Genomic DNA, 19767 nt, shown 5'->3' on the forward strand with positions numbered 1-19767 from the left:
GGCCTGTTTGGGAGGGGGCGAGCGAGGTGATCAATGTGTGGATTTGCTGCTCTCTACTGGTGGAACTGTCGTATGTGCTTAACACTATAATCATAGAATTTATTTGAATGAAAAATTACAAAATAAAAAAAATACATTATGAATAAACTCTGGCAGTCAATGTGTTAGTACCAAAAGTAAAAGTACTAAAAATAGCAGATCTACAAGCTCACAACGCGTCGCATCGCGTTGTGAGCTTGTAGATCGGCTATTTTCAAATAGCCTAGGTTTAAAATAGGACTAAAGTGGTTAATGTATGTTTTATAACGTAATAATTTATATCTGCAAGGTAACTAGTAGCTAAAGTTTTCAAATAATTGTAGTGGAGTAAAGTACAATATTTGCCTCTGAGATGTAGTGAAGTAGAAGTAAAAGAATAGACAATTGGAAATACTCCAGTAAAGTAAAAGTACCTCAAAATTGTACTTAAGTACAGTACTTGTAAAATGTCTCAACATGTCCCACTGCTTTCTCCTCAGATGACGGGCCGTACTCGAAGGGAGGGGGCAAGGATTCGGGGAATGCGGACCACTCGCATTCGTCGCAGAGACGCAGCCTTTCAGGTACTATTTACTGTTTACAATGTAGGCGTTTAACAGAAGCTAAAGTGTGTGTGATCAGAGTCAACAGAGTAAGTGTGAACTCTAGTCAACAAACAAGGTAAATAGCCACATAAAGTAGAGTGCAGAGAGAACATTGTAGTGCCTGAAAGAAACTATAGGATACTATAGGTCAGGGGTGATGCAACTTTGATGATGTGCTGTAGAGGGCCACTATATTTCCACACTCACTCCAGAGGGCCACATTGCATAATACTTTTGGGCTGACACCTCTTATCTCTGTATTTTAACTTTTTTTCGTAAATGAATGCCGTACTTTGTCATTCTACTGTATGTCACACAAAAGTAGCAAAAATAGCCGATCTTCAAGCTTGCACGTTTTGAGCTTGTAGATCTGCTATTTTTGCTATTTGCTATTTTTTGGGGGTATTTTTGAATTGGAATCCTGAAAAGTTACATTTGTATTTAATTTCAAATGCATTTAGTTATACTTATGTCAACTTTATGAACTTAAATACAGATACATTGGACATAAAAAAGACAATAGAATTGTAATACTAGTCATTAAGCTACTAATATAGACTGAAGTAATTAAAGCGGCTCATGTTTGCATGTTTGGAATTGTAACAGCTGACATCAAGTGAAGGTGGGGGCCGCATGTGGCCCCCGGGCCGCCAGTTGCCCATGTATGCTATAGGTAAACAAGGAACCTATAGCATACCACACATAGCACACAGGTCTAGCAAATAACATTGTCGAAAAAAACTAATCTGAGGGCACGGCCACACCGCACTTTTGTTCTACTTATAGGGGGCGGATTCTGCCAATGCTTTTCAATGGGAATGGCGTGGTTTTGATGGTCTTGCGCATCTTTCCGCGTGTCGCGCACACCTTGCGTTTATGTGCTCTGTACGCCTGCTGGTACATCAGCATTTATCAAAAAGGTCAGAAGAAGAGATACAAGGAGAGTGAGGTACTAGGGGGTGAGGTAGAATCTGAAGAACGCTCGCCTCAAAACACGCTCGCCCCTGGCCGAATCCGGCGACCGCGGAACTGTTGCCACCAGTATTCGTAAACGTAACCTCAGTAATACTATGTCTAAACCTAACCTTATTCCTAAACGTAACCACAGTAAAACTATGGCTAAACCTAACCTTATTCCTAAACGTTACCTCAGTAAAACTATGCCTAAACCTAACCTTATTCCTAAACGTAACCTCAGTAAAAATATGCCTAAACCTAACTCCTAAACGTAACCTCATTAAAACTATGTCTAAACCTAACCTTATTCCTAAACGTAACCTCAGTAAAACTATGTCTAAACCTAACCTTATTCCTAAACGTAACCTCAGTAAAACTATGGCTAAACCTAACCTTATTCCTAAACGTTACCTCAGTAAAACTATGCCTAAACCTAACCTTATTCCTAAACGTAACCTCATTAAAACTATGTCTAAACCTAACCTTATTCCTAAACGTTACCTCAGTAAAACTATGCCTAAACCTAACCTTATTCCTAAACGTAACCTCAGTAAAAATATGCCTAAACCTAACTCCTAAACGTAACCTCATTAAAACTCGGTCTGCGGAAACAAATGGGGGCGAGTGTGTTTTGGGGCGAGCGTTCCGGGTTACCGTCTGAAGAGGTTAGAGTCTTCAGGCTACGGTGGAAAATGAGGAGTGAGTATGCAGTTCTGAACTGCAATGGGGGGAGTGTGTGTTCCACACTTTGGGAGCCAGGAGGGAGAGGAGTCGCCTTTCATCCATCACTGTACCATACCTTAGGCTGCATATCACGCTGTTGCAGAGTCCTATTTACCGTACTTATTTGTCAACAGTAAAAAAGAATGAGAAAGCCATTCTTGCGTTTATGCTTGGTTTGTGTGCGTGACATTGCATGGAGACATCAGGCACGTCTTCTTTTGTTTGGCCCGATGTAGCGCTGGGCCGTTCAGATGATCTCATAAATGCTTAGATAAGGGGAAAAAAGTGTGTGTGCAGCAGACCTGTCATTGGTACTAAAGCACAACACTGGGTCTGGTCTGCCTCGGTGAACTTCACTTAGCATGACTTAACGCGTTAGAACCGGGAACGCATCTGTGCCATTTTTAGATTTATTTTGGCGTTTTCAAAAATAGCAGATATACAAGCTCGAGTGCCGCGCTCTGAGCTTGTGGATCTGCTATTTTTTTTTTTAATCGTGAAAATGTGTGACTCCAATCTTTGCTTCTGGGGGATTCTACAAAATGTCTAACAGTTTTTTTGAAAAAACGTATGTTGCTATAATCAGTGGTTCTCAAACTTTTTCATGTCAAGGACCACCCAAAATGATATGTATTTGGACCCCCATCTCAAAATATTTTGTTCCAGGGACCCCAGAAGCACAGATTTGAGTTACAATTGTTCGCTTTAGAAAACATAGGATTCAAAGATTTGCACACATTTTCACGATTTAAAAAAAATAGCAGATATACAAGCTCATAGCGCGGCACTTGGTGCCGCGCTATGAGCTTGTATATCTGCTATTTTTGAATAGCCCAAAGAAATGTAAAAATGACACAGATGCGTTCCCGGTCTCAATGGGTTAACAGCACAGCACAACACCACAACACAACCTGTCTACAAAGACACAATGAGTCCAAGACAAATGTGTTTGATGGCACCACAGACACCTAGCCATAGGAGTTCACTTAAAGGTATAGTTCATCCTCAAAATGACGTATTTTCTATCAATTACACACCCCATGAAGCCTTGCATTCATGGAGATTGTTTTGTTTTTGTCGCATTCCTGAGCCAATAATTTTATGCCCGGCTGCGGCTCCGGTAGGAGACTCAAAGTGTCAACTTTGAGTCTCCTACCCGAGACATTAGCATCTTTCCGCCGGCCACCAAATTATTGGCTTAGGAAAAAAAAATTAAAAATCTCCATAAATTCAAGGCTTCATGGGGTGTGTAATTGATAGAAAATAAGTAATTTGGGTGAACTATCCCTTTAAACCCTATATAATTATACCGGGGTTAGGGCTGTCTGTCACCATTATGACATTGTAATTGGCCATTAATTGTCGCTCAAATAATTGCAATTAACGATTGAATTGTGATTCTGTCGTTGAACATGGGAACATTTATTATACAAATTTACATTTCTGTTTGTTTTTTAAGCTTCATAAACAAAAGGTGCACAGGGCAGATAATGACAAAAACATTACATAATTAAATAACTTTATATACATGCATAGTGGCAATAGGTTTGGGAACCACTGTCGTAGTACAATGATCTGGCACGCCGAGAATGGCGGCTATATTTTGGGCGGGAGACACCATCGTACGACTAAGTATAAGTATATCAGGCTTTAAGGTCAAACTCATTTTGAACTCCACTGCACGATTGACCTACATAGAGTCTGTGCTCAAGAGTCTGCCATCATCTTTCAGTCAATCTTTTTTTAATTTGTGCGTTGAGTTTCTCTCTATTATTGCCTTCTTCCAGTGCTGCTGCCCCAAGGCAAACCCATCAACTCTTTGAAATCCCAGCTTAACCACTTAAAACCGGGAACGCAGATCTGGTCCATTTTAACATTTTTAACATTTTTCACGTCAAGGACCCCCAAAAATGATATGTATTTGGCTGCAGACCCCCATCTCAAAATATTTTGTTCCAGGGACCCCAAGAAGCAAAGATTTGAGTTACAAATGTTCCTTAAAATATATATACATTAAAATATTTGCACAAATGTTCAAGATTTTTCAAAATAGCAGATCTACAAGCTCATAGCGCTGCACTCGTGCCGCGCTACGAGCTTGTAGATCTGCTATTTTTGAATAGCCAAAGTATAACATGTGGATAAAGTGGTTCACACAGATGCGTTCCAGGTCTTAATGGGTTAACCATTTAGGCCCTATTTTATAGTTCATTGTACAGTGTCACATGAATACAGATACATGTTTAATTTGAGCTTGTAGATCAGACTAATCCTTGGTTGGTTATGTTTTTGCATCGATTCGTTCCTTGTATAAAGAAATAAGAATGATTTAACATTATTCTTGCTTATCGGTTATTCAATTAATCGAGAAAGTATAATAATGGCTAGTTGCAGGAGAAATATACAAGCAAACTAAGAGGCACATGGCAAATAACTAGGCAGGCAGGCAGGCAGGCAGGCAGGCAGACAGACAGACAGACAGACAGACAGACAGACAGACAGACAGACAGACAGACAGACAGACAGACAGACAGACAGACAGACAGACAGACAGACAGACAGACAGACAGACAGACAGACAGACAGACAGACAGACAGACTTTGATTGATTGATTGATTGAATACTTAATTAGACAGAAATGCAAACGGCACGAGGTACAGTCAGACATTTGGGATAAAAGGATAACACATTGTGCTCCTATCTATGTATTCAATTAATCAACATAGCATACAAATAACACCAAAATACAATATAATCAAATATAAAACACTATTATGTACAAAGTAGGTCTGCTCCTTTCTATGTGAAAGTGTAGCTCCCCTTGTGGTCTGCTGAAAGATGGACCTTCAGGCCTGTTTTGGAGGAAGCCAGTGATGCATATTTTTTAAGGGATGGAGTCAGGGCATTCCACATTTTGATGGCAGAGTAGCAGAAAGAGCATTTTCCCATGTTTGTTCTATAGGTGGGTGGTACCAGAATGTTGTTGTTGTTGTTGTCGTCGTCGTTGACGACAGTGCAGAGTACAGGTTGTAGCCTCTCAGATAAGCTGAGCATGTCAAGCGGATAACAGGGGTTGACACTTGACACTAAGGTCACAAAAGCATTCGCCCATGGGGCAGATAAAGGTCATTTTTCTGCTGGCCCTGAGGTCATGACACTGGGAGTTTGAGTTTTAGTCATGAACGGATTGTGTGTGGGAGACAGAGAGTGAGGGAGAGAGCATGAGAGAGAGCGCTTTGAGCTGAGAGAGAGAGAGAGAGAGAGAGAGAGAGAGAGAGAGAGAGAGAGAGAGAGAGAGAGAGAGAGAGAGAGAGAGAGAGAGAGAGAGAGAGAGAGAGAGAGAGAGAGAGAGAGAGAGAGAGAGAGAGAGAGATGTTTGTGTGTTTATGGAGAGATATCTGTAATGTTGAAAAGCGTCCACAATATGTTTTTTTTTATTGATTGAATACTTTATTAGTCAGAAATGTTTAAACATCACAGAGTAAAACGTTTGGGCTAAAAGGATAACACAAAAAAGGTCCTGGAGACTTGTTTCCATTGTGGTCCTATGTTTTCGATTCATCAACAAAGCATAGAATATCGACACATTAATACATGTCATCAACAAATACAGTTAGCTATATTTACAGAGTAGAAAAGGGAAAACGGGGCGGCAGTGTATGACCCCTCATTTCAATAGGAATTCATATCTAACTCCTGACTACCGTAGTTTCCTGATAGATGCTTTTTGTCAGGCCAGTTTTGACAGAAGACAGTGGTCCCAGTCTCTAAAAACACTCAAAAAAGAAAGAATGAAAGAAAAAAAAAAACACTTGCCGTTTCACGCAAGCAGAAAGTAAACCTCACTTGTAGAAATATGTGTTTTTACTTGTCCCCGGGCAGTATGGCAACCGTTAGTGTCAACCCTTGGATAGTGACGCTGACAGACAGTGTGACTTGTCAGGTACTGCTCTATATCAGCTATTATAGGAATCCGCTCAATTTGGAGAGGCGTTGTTTCCTTTACCCATGATTGTTGTCTGCTGTGTTTGACAAGTATGCCAACATTATTGTATTTAACAATGTTCTGCCTTATATATGCACTTTGTAACTGGCTTTTTCCCATTATCTGACTGCACTGGCAGTGTTTATTTCCTTTGTACAAGGCATTCTTGTACTTCTGTTTATGTGGACATAAATAAATATTTTGTGTGTGCGTGTGTGTGTGTGTCACCAGAGGAGTACCGCGGGGTGACCACCGTGGACCTGATGAAGAGGGAGGGCAGCAGCCTGGGCCTCACCATCTCCGGGGGGTCCGACAAGGACGGCAAGCCCAGGGTGTCAAACCTCCGGCCGGGCGGGCTGGCCGCCAGGTGAGATATCTCTGCTCTGACGCACACGCCACAGACCTGGCAACCCTCCCACCACCCACCACCCAGGCTGTCTGGACGTGTTTATTTTCTCCCACCACACACACACACACACACACACACACACACACACACACATGTTTGTATTATTATACTTGCGAGGACATCAACATTTTAGGACAGTTTTATGGACGATATGTTTTTGCCATTTTTTTTACTGTAACCTAAAGCCGAAAAATAGCAGATCTACAAGCTCACAACGCATCGCGTTGCTTGTAGATCGTCGCTTGTAGATCGGCTATTTTCCGGAGCAAGACTCCAGCGCGTATAACTAAGTATAAATCAAGCTTAAAGGGATAGTTCACCCCCAAAATGACTTTTTTTCCTATCTATTAGTCACCCCATGGAGACTTGAATTCATGGATATATTTTTGTTTTTGTCGCATTCATTCCTAAGACAACAATTTGATGACCGGCAGCGGTTCCGGTAGGAGACACAAAGAGTCTCTTTTGTGTCTCCTACCGGAACCGCTGCCTAACGGTCCGCTGGTCATCAAATTATTGATTTAGGAATGAGACAAAAACTAAAAAATATCCATGAATTCAAGTCTCCATGGGGTGACTAATAGATAGAAAAAAATACATTTTGTGGGTGAACCATCCCTTTAAATCTAACCCTAACCCCTAAAACTAACCTCTAAATGCCTTTAATCCTAATATAACACTAACCCCAACCGGAATCCTTTTTCTAATAGTAAACCTAACTAACATTTTTTAACCATAAAACGACCCTTTCTCTATTTCTCCAAATTCTGCTATACTTGCGGGGACATTCGGGCCTCACAAGTATACACACACACACACACACACACACACACACACACACACACACACACACACACACACACACACACACACACACACACACACACACACACACACACACACAGACAGACACACACACACACACACACACACACACACACACACACACACACACACACACACACACACACACACACACACACACACACACACACACACACACACACTCCCCCTAACCCAGAGGATCACAGATGTAGCATCAGATCAGCCCAGCTGGGCGATGCAGTGACCCAGCCTCACACACTGATGTTGCAACAAGACAAACTGTGTGAATACGTTTCCTAAGGAAATGGAATGCATGTGGAATTGCGCACGTGTCCCGGCACACACTGTTTATTTAGTTAAAGGTTTACGTCGTAAAGTGATATTCCTTTGTTAATATATGTGTTAATTAGCGCTGTATTCTGAGTCATTGCTATAGTAGGTATATATATATATATATAGCTATAACAGGAGTCTCGCTGTCTCTACTGCGCTTTAGTAGCCTAAACAAAAAACAAAAATACGTTTAAATGTCGGGATACCAATGTTATCCAATTAGGGGAGAGAACTCACACCAGATACAGGATAAACAAGTGAAATTGCAAGTGATGATACAAAACAAAGTTGGAACTGAAACACTAGAAAAAAATTAAGCTGGTAATGATGGTTCTAAATTTATGATTGGATAACATTGGCAACCCACCTGAAAGTGTATTTTCCGTGTATTAAAGCATTGGTTCTCAAAGTGGGGTCCGGGGACCCCCAGGGGTCCTGGGGGGGGCGCAAAGTGTGGGGGGGGAGCAAAATGTGGGGGGGGAGCAAAATGTGTTAATATAGCGTCACAATAATTTTAAACTTTTATACTTTGGCTATTCAAAAATAGCAGATATACAAGCTATATCTGCTATTTTTGAATTTTTTAAAAACTTCTTTGAATATATACATATTTTAAAGCGAACATTTGTAACTAAAATCTTTGCTTCTGGGGGGTCGCTGGAACAAAACATTTTGAGATGGGGTCTGCGGCCAAATACATATCATTTTGGGGGTCCTTGACATGAAAAAGTTTGAGAACCACTTATATTAAAGATCTGCGGTTACATGGAGACCCCTGTTACTGAACAAACACTCTGTAGCAATGATTACTATCACAATATAGAACTTTAACTACAGTATTAAAAAAAAAAAAAAAAAAATCAGTTACACTGCCTTTAAACCTTACATACTTAGCTGACAGGGGTACCCCAGGGCTCTAAACTAAGTCCGCTCCCTGTTTTCCGATCTGACCAAATCACTTCAACGATAATAGCTGATCTACAAGCTCACAATGCGTTACAGGGCAACTCGTTGTGAGCTTGTAGATCAGCTATTTTCAAATGTCAAACGCTCGCCTCAGAATAAGGACACTAGGGTTCAACAAACGGTGAGGTAAATTAATTGGTATTGTGAGCTGCAGATAGCATTTTGAAAGACTACGGCTCTGTTCGTCCTCCGCTCAAGTCATTGTAGAGGCTAATTACAGTAGTTGATATAGTAGCTATTTTCTGCGAACTCATTTCATTAGAGATTGTTTAATTAAGATTCAATTAATCTCATTTTCCCCGATGTCAGCCATGTGAAAGGAAAATGCAGTGGACAGCTGATGACTAAGCAAGATGTAATTATAGCCTCTTTCCCAACGCACGCACGCACGGCACACACACACACACACACACACACACACACACACACACACACACACGTGCGAGCGTTGTGAGCTTGTAGATCGGCAAATTTTTCTTGCCAAAGAGGTTTGGTGTAGAGGGAAAAAAAGAGCAGACGGAGCCAACGGTCAAATTTACAAAGTTCAGTCAGATAACTCACCAATACATTGAACCAATATTATAAACCGAATAGATTGAACCAATATTACAGAATGAGAATACAAGTGTGGATGTAATATTTTATTTTGCCGTTCAGGCTCTGCAACATTTGTCTCCCTGCTCAGCCCAATATAGACAACCATCAGTAACCATTAAGAGCAGGGAGATAGATATATAATTACAACCCCCCCATGGGGAACAGAACCAATAGCATAGCCGACTGGTGGTGCTGGGGTGGTGGTGGGAGCAAACGCCGCATGACAACAACCAGACACACAAAGCGGAAGGAACGTAGATTTAGGTGAGCTTAAATAACCCGCCCAATTGGACAGCTGATTGCCACGTCAGTGTATGACGTATGGGTCTTGCATGACGCTGTATACAGCCACATAGTAATGAGCATGCATGTAACCTCTCGAGTGTATACCGCCTGAACTAACCTTGCAGGCTGCGTATCATTATTGAGGGTTTAGTTAAATGTCTGAAAACACACATTGACATGAATCCAACATATCGATAGAAAAGATTAAACCTCTTTGCCGAAAATAGCAGATCTACAAGCCCACAACGCGGCGCAGCGCGGCACGTTGTGGGCTTGTAGATCTGCTATTTTTGGCAAATGTTCCCCCAGAATAGGGATGCTAGGATTCAAGTGGTTAAACCCCATACTACAGTATATACTTTGCTGACCGGAGTCCCCCAGGGGTCTGTATCAGGCCCCCTCCTTTTTTCTCCCCTCTACACCGAATCCCATCGCCGGAGATAGCTGCATGATCTACAACCTATATCCTGCGGAATATTCTTCCCCCAGGATAGGGGGACGCTATAGGGTTCGTCTGGTTAATTTGTCAGAGAAGACAGTCACTGTGTGAATTCCATCAAACAGCTTAATGTTTCCACCAGTGGATTCCACCTCCCGTAGGACGGCTAATGACTTGATTGGCTGGAAAAACCATGTATGTCCAAAACCGTTACTTTTCAGGAAATGGGGTAAAGAAATAAAGAAAACCTGTTTTCCAATGGATCCAATGTAGTTATTATTTAAGTTACGACTTTTCATTGGTTCAATATTTATTAAAAAAATATATAGAGAGAGACAATAATTTGATGACCGGTCATCAAATTATTGGTTTAGGAACGTGACAAAAACAAAAACAAAAACATGAAATGTTAAAATATGGAGATGCAAGGTTTCTGTCGGACAGTGACAATATGCAACGATCCCTCTGCAGTGCAGAGACGTTGTGCAGTCTCACTCCAGCCACTACATTGTATTTCGTTGCTGTCAGGCAGAAACCTTGTATGTCCATATTTCAACATTTCATGTTTTTGTTTTTGTTTTTGTCACGTTCCTAAACCAATAATTTGTTTTTACAGCTCGGCAAAGCTGTCAATAAATAGACCCCTGCAACTAGTCGCCACTTTCTCGTTTCTTTCTCACTTTCTCCCTATTGGCTAAAGGCCAGGGTTGTGGAATTCTGGATCAGTCAGCAATCGATAAGGCACATAGAAATCGAGACAATATTCCATGGTGGTGGTTATGCTTTATGTACATGATATCATGGTCAGAAGTACATTAGCCTCGATCTCCAAGCTTTTTTTTTTTTTTTTTGCTAAAAAATAAAAGCCTGGACCAGCGAGCCAGTGTACCCGGTATAGGAAGTGTTTCATTTCCCCAACCAACCAGAGTGCAGTGGGCGTCGCTCCAAATGTTGTGTTGACGGGGCGGAGGCTGACGGACAGATCGGTGAACCAATGGGATCAGGCGTATTCTCTCCGCGCTGATTTTAAACCCGCCCCTCTATACACGAAAGCTGGAAGGCTAGTGCAGCGGCGCCTAGAAGTACATTAACACTCATGTCAGTGGTACGGTAGTTCTGCCTCGAGCACAGGGCAGAGATCATAGTTATACTGTAGCTGCCTGAAGGACAAACTGAACCATAACAAGATAGGCTGTACCAAAACAATAGCTAGTAGGCCTAGTGGAGACATTTAGGCTCTTACAAGCTGTCAAATATCATAATGTATTGTAGAAGTATTGTAAGTGATGGTATAATATAAAGGTTAGATACAAGCAGCCATATAACTTCTTCCTCACCAGCCAATGAAGGCCAATAAAAATATGCCAAATAAAAGGTTGAAATATGGAGATACGAGGTTTCTGCCAAAAATAGCAGATATACAAGCTCGTAGCAAGGCACTCGGTGCCGCGCTACAGATTTGATTTGAGTCAAAAATGTCCGTTTTAAAATATATATATTCAAAGATTTGCACACATTTTTCAGGATAAAAAATAAATAAACGCTGATCTGCAAGCTCGTAGCGTGGCACTCGGTTCCGCACTATGAGCTTGTAGATCTGCTTTTTTTGAATAGCCCAAAGTATGAAATAATGGTTATAGCTAAAAACATCTAAAATTACACAGTATGCGTTCGCGGATTGAAAGGGTTAAATGTTGCTATTTGCATTTCCATTCTGCAGCCAGCGACACAAGGTCGTTCAACAGCTGTGTGTTCATTTAAATGCCAATGTTTGCATCTCAGCTCAGCTTGGAGGTCTTGGAGATACATTAATGAAACCCCCTGGGGTCCCCCAAGGGTCTATTCTTGGTACCCCTCTCCTTTTTTTCCCATGCACAGCAAATGTCTTTGCTGAAAATAGCAAGATTTACAAGCTCACAATGCGTCGCAACACACCATGTTGTGACGTGGTGTGAGCTTGTTGATCGGCTGCCTATTTTCGCCGAATGTTCGCCCTATTATGACATGTCCGGAATAGGGTTAATGTGAGTTAACCTCTTAAACCCTCTTCTGTTCAAACCCTCTTCAAAATCTTGAAAATATTTTAAAATCTTTGAATATATGTTATAAAATGAACAATTTTAACTCCGATCTGTGCTTCTAGGGGGTCCCTGGAACAACATATTTTGAGATGGGGGTCCGCGGCCAAATACATATCATTTCCTTGACATGGAAAAGTTTGAGAACCGCTCATATAGCGACATACGTTTTTCAGAAAACTGTTTTGACATTGAAGACATTTGTTGAATTCCCAGAAGCAAAGATTTGAGTTACAAATGTTTGCTTTAAAAATACATATATATTCAACGATTTGCACAAAATTGTTCACGATTTTTCAAAAATAGCAGATCTACAAGCTCGTAGTGCGGCACTCGGTGCCGCGCTATGAGCGTGTAGATCTGCTACTTTTGAATAGCAAAAGACATCTAAAATGACACAGATGCGTTCCCGGTCTTAATGGGTTAATGTGACTCTGTTTAAGGAGCGACCAGCTGAACGTGGGCGACTACATCAAGTCGGTGAACGGCATCAACCTGTCCAAGCTCCGCCACGACGAGATCATCAGCCTGCTGAAGAACATCGGAGAGCGCGTGGTGCTGGAGGTGGAGTACGAACTGCCCCCCTTTGGTAGGTGGAGGTTTATCCTACTGCGTCTGTTAGGATTATCCTTTCTTTCTTCTTTCTTTCATCTCCACTATCTGGCAGTGGTGTAAAGTAACTAAGTACATTTACTCAAGTACTGTACTTAAGTACGTTTTGAGGAATCTTTACTTTACTGGAGTATTTCCAATTTTCAATACTTTTATTTCTACTCCACTACATCTCAGAAGCAAATTTTGTACTTTTACTCCACTACAATTATTTGAAAACTTTAGTTACTAGTTACTTTGTATATTTGATTATTATTATTATTATCTCAGTAAAAAAAAAACGTAACAGCTGCAGACAGTCATGGCCACTGATTTTACATTCCTGCTGGTGGGTGCTCAAACATTTGATTGGCACCAACGCACATTCGTTTTCCTGGAGAGTGCAAGTTTCACGCCGGTCGGTCCAACGGTGCCGGAGATTAGCTGGTGACAGACAGGGGCGAAGGAGATTGATTGGAGTTGTAATAGTTCCATGTATAAAACACCAGTTTTTTTCTGGCCCGGAGAGGCCCAGGTATTAATTCCAGCTTTAGGCACGGGCTCCATTCTGCTGTGTGTGAACCAGTGCTGGAAAAAGTACTCAAATTCTTTGCTTGAGTAAAAGTATCAATACTGCATCGTAGAAATACTCTGTTACAAGTAAAAGTCCAGAATTCAAAGTGTACCTGAGTAAAAGTACAAAGGTATTGGCATCAAAATGTACTTAAAGTACCAAAAATAAAAGTACTAAAATGTTTGAAAATAGCCGATCTACAAGCTCACAACGCGTTGCTCCTCATTTGCAATGCCTCTTGGATCTCTGTCAACGTTGTCCCTTTGGATCTGAAGCACCCCCACAGAATTATTCTAATGTTTTTCAAGCTGTTATGCAGGCACAAAGCGGTTATGACTCCCCCCTCCCCCTCCCCCTCCCCCTCCCTAAATCATCTACTTAACCCATTAAGACCGTGGGAAAGCATCTGTCATTTTAGACGTTAACCACTTTAACCATAATTTTATACTTTGGCTATTTTGGGAAAAATCGTGAAAATGTGTGCAAATCTTTGAATATATATTTTTTTCGAAAGCGAACATTTTTAACTCAAATCTTTGCTTCTGGGGTATTCTACAAATGTCTTCTAAATCCTAACAGTTTTTTGAAAAAACGTATGTCGCTATAATATCAGTGGTTCTCAAACTGTTTCTTGTCAAGGACCCCCAAAATGATATGTATTTGGCCGCAGACCCCCATCTCAAAATATTGTGTTCCAGGGACCCCCCAGAAGCAAAGATTTGAGTTAAAAATGTTCGCTTTAAAATAATATATATATATTATTCACAGATTTGCACACATTTTCACGATTTTTCAAAAATAGATCTAGCGCGGCAACGAGTGCCGCGCTACGAGCTTGTAGATCTGCTATTTTTAAATAGCCAAAGTGTAGAATAATGTTTTTTTTTACCGTAACTCAAATAAAAAAATGACACAGATGCGTTCCCGTTCTTAAGGGGTTAATGATGCTTTTCCTTTTGAGTAAATTTTCTCTCTCTGCATGGCTGCACATCCCCAGCCGTGTCCCTTTATGCGTAACACAGTCACCAGCTAAACTATTTGGGATGGGCAACTCAGAATTAAGGTCTAATATTTCTACAACTGCTACAAATCTGCTACAAAACCTGTATATCATATCTGTCATGTTGGCATTAGGGCTTTCACGACTAGAGATTTTTACTGGTCGACTAATTTGACCCAGTGGTAGAATATTACCTATTTTTTTTATGCCATTGTTTTAATATCATTATTATCCTCCTGCCTTTATTTTTTATGCTGTTTTAAGGAAAGCGCTTCTGGCACAGCAGTACAGCAGTGTCTCCAAGGATCCTCAAAAGGGGGTTATTGCCCAATAATAGGCTATTATTAGGCATACTTTTGATTAAAATAAAGGCAGGAGGATAATAATAATAGTATGGCATTAAAACAATTCAATTCAACTACTCGACTAGTACCAACAAGGTCGACTAGTGGTTATACTAGTCGACTAGTTGGTGAAAGCCCTAGTTGGCATAAACAAGAAGTTGAAGGATGAAATGAAAGTCTGATAATGATGTACCGTGCATGTTCACATCCTGTATACTTTTCATTACTTATTCCTTAAATATCTTTATTTTTTTTATTTTTTTAATATATTTTGGACAAAATAGCCAATTTTACATCAAGGTGCCCAGATGTCCCTAGTGCCCACCTATCCTGTATCCTCTAAGATGCAGTCTTTTTTTCTTTATTATCATAATACTCGGATAAATGGCCCATTATAGCGGCATGTTCAATGTATAAAATATAGATAAAGTGGTTGTTGATGCTGTATCAATACATTTTGCTGGGGACCCCCCTGGAACCCCCTCAAGGACCCCTGGGGGTTCCCGGACCCCACTTTGAGAACCACTGATCTAAGACGCAGTATATTTTGTTCTTTATCATAATAGCCCCTTTGATGGGATGATAAATACAACTCATTAGCTGCATGTTATATGCATATTAAGTGGACATATACAGTATACACGAACATACATTTGCTTCCAGGTCAAGAGAGATATGTATCGTTGTTGCCAGATCTCTGCCCCAATAATTAAGCATTCAACCACTTACACCATACATGGGCAACTGGCGGCCCGAGGGCCACATGCGGCCCCCACCTTCACTTAATGCGCCCCTTAGGTTAATATCGGAATACTGACATATTATTGATTTCAGCTGTTTCAAATCCATACATGCAAACATGACCCGCTTTAATTACATAAAAGCGGTATTAGTAGCTTAATGACTATAGTATAAAAATTCTATTGTCTTTTTTTATGTCCAATGTATTTGTATTTACGTTCATAAAGTTAACATAAGTATAACTAAATGCATTTGAAATTAAATACAAATTTAACTTTTCAGGATTCCAATTAAAAAATAGCCCAAAAAAATCAGGATTCCAATTCAAAAATAGCAGATCTACAAGCTCAAAACGTGTCGCATTGCGACGCGTTTTGAGCTTGTAGATCTGCTATTTTTGCTACTTTTGTGTGACATAGAATGGCGAGGTATGCCATTAATTTACGAAAAAAGTTAAATTACGGAGATAGGAGGTTTCTGTACAGTATATGCAATGTGGCCCTCTGGAGTGGGTGTGGAAATATACGGGCCCTCTCTATCGTCAAAGTTGCATCACCCCCCCTGACTTACACCTTAGCCTCGTTCCCAGCCTTTACTCATCTCTTGAGGAGAAAAGCCTGGTCATGACCTAAAGCAGAGAGTCTATAGGGGCGGGACTTCCGTCGTGTGTATTTATTTCCCCCGGAAACTATATTTTTTCGACCAATCACAACACTCGTTTCATTCACGGAGAACGTAAACAAATTTGTAAAGCGTCAACTTCGTCATTTCCTTGGGTGGTACTTCCGCCAGATTCCGGTACTTCCGTTTACTCGGCTAGGGCTAGGGCTAGGTCCTGCCCAGCGTCCTTACACCTTACTTAGTTGACCAGGGATCTATACTATTTGTCCCCTCCTATTTTACCTCTACACCAAGTAGAGGTATCTTGCCTTACCCCTTATGCCGATAAATATTTTTAAATTGTTAAAATAGCCAATCTCCAAGCTCACAATGTGTCGATGTAGATCGCCTATTTTCACTATTTTAAAATGTGGACTGCGTCAGCCAGTACCTACAAAGTCCGGACAGTGGATGGTAGCATGTAGCCTCTTTAGGCTCAGGACAGAGTTCAGATTTAAGACCCGACTTGACTTGAAAGCAAATAAAGACCAGTGCTATACAGTATGAGATTTGATGTCCTAAATGTGAAAATTGTATCACTACGCTGTGAGCAGGGTTCGAACCTGCGCGGGGAAACCCCATTGGATTTCAAGTCCAACACCTTAACCACTCGGGCATCACAGCCATATTTGTCTTTTTTATGACCGGTGATTCTCACAGAGACCTCCTCACTTCTACTTTTTATTAGGTGTACAGATTGGATGTCTACTTATTATTTTGAAGAAACTTTGTTTGAATGCTGATGTTTTCACTCTCTGGAACATAGATAGTTCAGACTGAAGTCCTAAAGGTGTGTATGACCATCAGTACGCTGTGAGCAGGGTTCGAACCTGCGCGGGGAAACCCCATTGGATTTCGAGTCCAACGCCTTAACCACTCGGCCATCACAGCTGTGATTAGATAAGACTTAACTAATCAGTCTCAAAGCTGGAGAGACTTAGACTCGATTCAGACTTGAGTAGTAAAGTTCAGAACTTGCAACTCGACGTAAAGACGTGGTGTGACTCCGGTCCACCCTTGACTGCGTCAGCCAGTACCTACAAAGTCCGGACTTTGAATGGTAGCATGTACTGTAGCAGCCCCTTTAGAGTCAGGACAGAGTTCAGATTTAAGACCCGACTTGACTTGAAAGCAAATAAAGACCAGTGTTACACAGACTTAGAGTATGAGATTTGATGTCCTAAATGTGAAGATTGTATCACTACGCTGTGAGCAGGGTTCGAACCTGCGCGGGGAAACCCCATTGGATTTCAAGTCCAACACCTTAACCACTCGGTCATCACAGCCGTATTTGTCTTTATTGTGACCAGTCATTCTCACAGAGACTTAAGGCGGTTACACACCGGCGAATATGCGAATATACGCAAAATTCGGACTTGTTCCGAATAATTAAAAGACGCCTTTTTCTCTCCGCGAAACTGGTGTGGAAGCTTGTATTGACTTTATAAGGTTTTAAAAAAAAACGTATTATTCGCATGAAAAAAATCGCCCCGGTGTATAAGGACCTTAAGACTTGTGACGTGACTCCGGTCCATCTTTGACTGCGTCAGCCAATACCTAAAAAGTCCGGACAGTGGATGGTAGCATGTAGCCCCTTTAGACTCAGGACAGAGTTCAGATATAAGACCCGACTTGACTTGAAAGCTCAGGACAGTGTCCAGCAAGATAGGACCCCAAATTTATTTTCCGAAAATAGCCGAATGTTTGCCTATTATGACATGTCCAGAATAGGGATGCTAGGGTTCATGTTGTTCATTTAACCCATTATGACCGGGAAAGAATCGGTGTCATTTTAAGATTTCTTTGGCTATTCCTCCAGATCTACAAGCTCATAGTGCGGCGGCACCGAGTCCCACGCTATGAGCTTGTAGATCGGCTATTTTTTTTGAAAAATCATGGAAATGTGAACATTGTAACTCTCATTTTCTGCGTCTGGGAATTCTACAAATGTCTTCTAAATCCTAACAGTTTAAAAAAAAAAACTTAGAATATCAGTGGTGCACACACTATTTTTATGTCAAAATTATATGTATTTAGCCGCGGACCCACATCTGAAATTATTTTGTTCTAGGGACCCCCAGAAGCAAAGATTTGAGTTTAAAAAATCCGTAAAAATAATATATATGTTCAAAGATTTTCACGAATTTTAAAAAACAGCAGATCTACAAGCTCATAGCGCGGCACTCGGTGCCGCGCTATGAGCTTGTAGATCTGCTGTTTTTGAATAGCCAAAGAAATCTTGAAAATGACACAGATGCGTTCCCGGTCTTAATGGATTTAAAATCTCTGTCCAATTTGAGAAAAAAAAACAATTCTTGAAATGTGTGCTTAATAACCAGATGGTTCTGTCATTTGGTGTGCAAATAACTTCAGGTATTATTATTATTATCATACATGCTCTTTCTGTTCTTAATTCGAAGGCCCTTAGGTGTCATAGCAAAAAACTAACTGTGATTAATCAGATTAAAATGTGTAATCTTTTGACAGCCCTAATATAATCATACTACATGCTCTTCTTCCTGTTCTTAGTTCAAAGCCCCTCAGGTGTCGTAGCCAAAACCATAGAAGTGTGTTTACACAAGGAGGGAAACAGCTTTGGATTCGTTATGAGAGGTAGGTGGTTCCTAATGTGGTGTGTGTGTGTGTGTGTGTGTGTGTGTGTGTGTGTGTGTGTGTGTGTGTGTGTGTGTGTGTGTGTGTGTGTGTGTGTGTGTGTGTGTGTGTGTGTGTGTGTGTGTGTTCAATCGGGTTCGTGGTCCTCACAAGATGGTTGATTTATGGTTGGAAAAATATTTTCACAGATACTTTTAGAAAAATACTCAGGTTAGGGTGAGGATAAGACATTTAGAGGTTAAGTTTAGGGGTTGTAATTGTTAGTTAAACATTTGTTTATTTATTTTTCACAGGAGGCTTCCATGAAGATTGGCGCAGGTCTCGTCCCCTCGTGGTCACCTACGTTAGGCCAGGGGGTCCCGCCGACAGGTGAGAACACACACACACACACACACACACACACACACACACACACACACACACACACACACACACACACACACACACACACACACACACACACACACACCCCCACACACACACACACACACACACACACACACACACACACACACACACACACACCTACGTTAGGCCAGGGCAGTATGTTTTGTAGAAATGTAAACAGCACGTGGTAAAGTAAGACATTGAGGCTAAAAGGATAACATAAAAAGGTCCTGGTTACTTTGTTTCCATTGTGGTCCTATGTACATTTAGAAAACAATTCAGGTTTGGGTTAGGGTTAGGAAAAGACATTTAGATGTTTGTTCAGGGATGTTTGGTTTAGCAATTTGACGCGTTGTGAGCTTGTAGATCTGCTATTTTCACAACTTTTATGCGGTATGATGAAGTAGGCCATAGATTTACAAAAAAATCACACCCAGTGTGAAGTGAGCGGTGCTATTTATGAGTTATTAATGTCATCATGCGTCTCGCTAGCCAATCACAGCACGTCCTGCGAAGTGATGTGCTTACATTTTTTACATTATTATTAATTTCATCATGCGTCTCGCTAGCCAATCACAGCGCGTCTGCGAAGTTTGAATTTAATTTCATCATGTGTCTCGCTAGCCAATCACGGCA

At 41.0% G+C, this 19767-nt stretch overlaps 1 protein-coding gene across 1 annotated transcript in view; it reads left to right on the plus strand.

Moving 5' to 3' along the window:
* The window catches only part of LOC308097438 (glutamate receptor-interacting protein 2-like), a gene marked incomplete at its 3' end in the record, with an annotated part of 107536 nt that overhangs the window by 13325 nt on the left and 74444 nt on the right, over nucleotides 1-19767 (plus strand). Inside the window, exons 2-6 of the mRNA XM_080445196.1 lie at nucleotides 519-602; nucleotides 6521-6656; nucleotides 12665-12810; nucleotides 18661-18744; nucleotides 19038-19113. Coding sequence (XP_080301322.1) covers nucleotides 519-602; nucleotides 6521-6656; nucleotides 12665-12810; nucleotides 18661-18744; nucleotides 19038-19113 — 526 coding nt within the window. The remainder of the gene's footprint in view (nucleotides 1-518; nucleotides 603-6520; nucleotides 6657-12664; nucleotides 12811-18660; nucleotides 18745-19037; nucleotides 19114-19767) is intronic.

The sequence above is a fragment of the Gymnoscopelus braueri genome, assembly GCF_963280865.1.
Source record: "Gymnoscopelus braueri genome assembly, chromosome: 12".
Classification (NCBI taxonomy): domain Eukaryota; kingdom Metazoa; phylum Chordata; class Actinopteri; order Myctophiformes; family Myctophidae; genus Gymnoscopelus; species Gymnoscopelus braueri.